Raw genomic sequence first — 4,286 nt, forward strand, 5'->3', positions numbered from 1 at the left:
GTGAGAAAATAGGATGAGTCAGCTAGCTTGGGGACTTGTGATTGGTCCTTGAGCATAGGCTGAGTCAACATGACTCATCTCTATAAACAGAAGGGAATAGCATGAGTCATATTGGCATAGAATGAGTCATATCTGCATAGCATGAGTGATATGCACATAGCATGAGTCATATGTAAGGGAGTGAGTCATAAAGGCATGGAATGAGTCATATGGACATAGAATGAGTCATGTCAAGGGAAAACAGTGGAATGTCTCGGGTCCTCCTAGAATATTCTGCGCCCTGAATATTCTCACAGTCCTCCTGCTTTGATGCTGTGCTGAAATTCTTCTCCTTAGTAATGCAGATATCATTTGTAATGATCCCACACTCATACCTACAATGGCCCCACAGAAAATCTACAATCATCATACAATACCCCCACAACACTCAACAATCTCACTACAATGCCCCAAGGATCCTCCACAATCCTGCTAAAATGCCCCAACAACCCTGCACAACAGGTCCACAATACCCCCAGAATCCATGTTACAAACCTAGAATGCTTTACAACATACCTACAATCATGCTACAATGCCCCCACAAGTCACCCTACAAAGCTACAATACCCCCACAATACCCCTACAATCCACCCACAATCCACCCACATGGACCTACAAACCCCCCTACAATGCCCCTACAGCCCCCTGACTGAACCCACTACAATACCCCCACAACCCCATAACAATTTGTACCCTGGATCCATGACAAGCCAATACAGGGCCTGACATGGTCTTGCCATGATATTGTTAACAACCAAAGGTAATTACTAGTGTCTACACGAATATGAGTGAGCACGCAGCAGCTTTGGATTGGATTGGAACAGAAGCTAAAGAATAGGTGCACATACCAACTGAATCCTCCATAGGCACGCAGAATGTCATCTGCAGCATGCTCACATTGACCACTTTCCCAATGATTTCCAGATACTTATCTGTCATGGTTGCATCCTTCAATAGTGCACAATTTGCACAATAAGCCAGCAGTCCTACACACAGTCTAGCCCTCGCCTACTAGTACTCATTTTTGGCAGCCGCACCTCTACCTGCCCGCCATTGCACGCCTCCACGAGGACGGTGTCTCCCTTAAACTGCCGATTTGTGTTCACAGCATAAACACACAGCACAGGTAGCATGACATAATAGAGAGAACTTGAAGCGTGTACCTGCAGGACTTTACACTAGCCGGACCGTGTGCTTCACAAACTGGGGCATCTTTGTGGAGTTCACGTGCATTGAGGTGTGTTCCGCCATACTGGATCGAGCCAAAAGGCAGAGAGAAAGGAAACAGTAAGGGGGTTATAAGGATCGATGGCTGGATGCATAGAAGAGCGCATGCGGGTTCTCCTTTCTCAGAAAGTGGCAAAAAGCTTTCGTAGTTAGAACTGAATCACCTATGATGGAGTATTGTATTTTCGGTGTTAGTGAAAGTCTATGGCTCAGCAGTGTGTTAAAACAATGGCATGAAATAGACAAATTAGAAAAGTCGGCAGGGTATTGTATTCATGGAAACCAATGAAGTGCATGTCATGGCATGCACAACATATGTGTATGGATAAATGTGGCATGAGATGGCATGGCCTGGCACGGCACGGCCTGGCATGGCATGGCATGAACCTTTTTTGGATGGGCATGGCACAGCCACATCTCAATTGGGGATGGCATGACTACTATATAAGCAAATTTTATGGCATGGCATGCTGCAGTGAAAGGTTCAATCTGGATAGTATAATATTAGGATGCAAATGCAAGTTTCCGTCAGAATTTACACTTGTCTCCGGCATCATAGAATTGGTAAGCATGCAAGAAATTGATTGCAGATGGATAGGCATATGTATGTGCTGGAAGTGAATGTTGGGTCACGTACCGTCCATATTCCAACAAGATGCCTCTCAGAACAATGTCTAACGCATGTAGAATTTGACATGACACACATATGGAGAATATATTGGGGATATGTCGAATTACTTTAACACACCAGGTGTAGTGCACAAGATAAAGCTGAAACAGCTCTAGCATGATCTAACCCTTGGTAAAGGTAAAAACAGTAGCATGCGACACGGCGATGTCAGCCAAATGATTCGCAAGTACCACATCCTCTGGTTAGAGGCAGGACTTCCGAGAAATAGTAAAGCCGATCAAAGCCCTGTCGGTGGCACAATATTGAAAATGTTGTGCCGGATGGCTTCAGCATCGGCACCTTGGTCCAGATAACGCAATGGAGTGGGCTCATGTCTGCCCGCATCCTGTTATGCCCTCCAATGCTTCACACGGTCCTCATCAGCTTTCTTGTCCCGCTCTGCCTTTTCGTGGGCTTTCAGCTGCTTCTTGGTAGGTTGGGTCGTTTTCCTTCTTGTGGTCTTCTTCTCTTTGTTTGGCAAGAACTTGTCCTCCATCTCAGATTCATCCTCCTCCTCCTCTTCATCATTGTCCATGCTGGCACTGACCTCGACCAGGTCCGGGTGTTGATTCTGGGGTTTGGGGATACCAGTTCTGGTTCATCACCTGCCATTTATACCACTCGCCTGCCATGGTGATCAGCACAACAGAGTCCTGATCCCGCCGGAGTGGATCAGCAAACAGGATCTCGGCATATTTCTCCAGTTGGGATGATGCATTGTCTAAAAGATTACCGAGCTCGATGAGAAGGTGTTTGCAGTTATTGCTGGTGCACAAGGGGGGTCTCTTCAACTCTGCAAAAATCGGGATCCCAGCATATTCAATGAGCAGCTCATCCCAGCAAGCCAGTTCTGCCCAAGGCAGATTACCCAGCTTAATGTCAAACCTGCCCCGAAGCAGTGCATTATAATTGGGGATATCAGCACCATACCACAGTCTGTACTGAATGCACAACAGGGTGTAATCTGGAATCCCTTCCTGGGCATTGCCATCAGCAACTGTCCCGAATGAATGATCTGGATCCGAACCCTTTACGAGAAAGGGTGTAATTGGGAAACTCAGAAGCTTTGACAAGCCTAGCATGGAGTGCTGCAAATGCTGCAAAGATTTGATCCCAGATGGCGTATGTGTGACCTTCCAACCAGTGTCTGTTGTACATCCACGAGTAAGAGAAAGCGAACAATGCTTGAAGTATTTCATTGAGCTGGGTCTCCTGGATGCTGGTCAGCTTGCTGAGGATATTGTATGTTGTGCTGGGATAGGAAGCGGCAGGAGGCATTGTATGAACCGGGGGACGTTGTAGATGTGGAATTGCAGTGGAAGCAACCCTCAGACAGCCCAGTGGCCTAAGTCAACTGTGTCAAGACTGAGGGGACACAGACTGACTTAGGTCCTACTTATATACTATGTGAAAGGGATGAGTAAAGGAATGTTACTAAGGGATGACTAAGAGTCCAAGACCAGCCAGACCATTGCAGCAGAGTGCACGCCAGTCCAGTCAAGTCCATGGAACCTCCTGGACTAATCCCGACAAGTCCAGACAGGTCCATTCCAGACAGGTCCAGATAGACCCATTCTGGAATGTTCCAGATGGATCTACTTCCAGACTGTTCTAGACAAGTCTCCTTCTGGAATGTTCCAGTGGGTTCTTGTATGTTCTTCACCTGGAATCATTCTGGACTTCAGTCAAGTGATCAAGTCACATGTGTTGGCAGTGGAAGATACTAGCTTCAGACAACACCCAAGGGCTAGGTCAAACTGTGTCAAGACTGTATTCTGGCATAAGAAATACAAGTGGCAGACTCACCTAGGTCAAACTGTGTCAAGACTGGGGGACACAGAGCGACCTAGGGAGCCCTTATATACTGTAGAATACAAGGGCATCAAAGAACAAGGACAGAACAAGGGGACATTGAAATACAAAGAAGAACCAGGATAACAAGGAATACAAGGAATACAAAGGGAGTGGCTCACAACAAAGGGAGTGGCTCAGAACAAGGTAACTCGGCCAGAAGGGCCTAGGCCATTCCATGAGCCACTCAGTCAACAAAGAGGTGACCAAGTCATCAGATCTCAACACTCCCCCCTGACTGGTCACTTTCCCAATCCAAGCATCTTCACCATTTCTAAGACCTTCGGCCTAGGCAGGGATTTAGTCAGGATATCCGCAGGCATGTCTGAAGTCCTCAGGTGGACCATCTTGAGTTTGCCTTTGGCGACTTCATCCCTAAGCCAATAAAAGCGCAAATCCAAGTGCTTCATACGCCCATGGTGCTCTGGCTTCTTCGCAACGGACAGAGCAGAGAGGTGTCCAACTGGGAAGCTGGCAGGCGTCCAGATACACACAGAGA

General features: G+C 47.1%; 2 protein-coding genes across 2 annotated transcripts; both read right to left on the reverse strand.

Moving 5' to 3' along the window:
- Positions 1-813: 813 nt before the first annotated feature.
- Positions 814-1,005, reverse strand: GLOTRDRAFT_50703 (uncharacterized protein; the record flags this gene model as incomplete). Its single annotated transcript, XM_007873034.1, has 1 exon — positions 814-1,005. A coding segment is annotated over one exon (192 nt), but the record flags the coding sequence as incomplete, so codon positions are not given.
- A 1,169-nt stretch (positions 1,006-2,174) lies between these two features.
- Positions 2,175-2,471, reverse strand: GLOTRDRAFT_134055 (uncharacterized protein; the record flags this gene model as incomplete). The annotated part of the gene is made up of 2 exons (XM_007873035.1): positions 2,175-2,236; positions 2,309-2,471. 2 exons carry the CDS (start codon positions 2,469-2,471, stop codon positions 2,175-2,177), a joined length of 225 nt encoding a protein of 74 aa, XP_007871226.1.
- Positions 2,472-4,286: the final 1,815 nt, after the last annotated feature.

Source organism: Gloeophyllum trabeum, assembly GCF_000344685.1.
Source record: "Gloeophyllum trabeum ATCC 11539 unplaced genomic scaffold GLOTRscaffold_00023, whole genome shotgun sequence".
NCBI classification, from domain to species: domain Eukaryota; kingdom Fungi; phylum Basidiomycota; class Agaricomycetes; order Gloeophyllales; family Gloeophyllaceae; genus Gloeophyllum; species Gloeophyllum trabeum.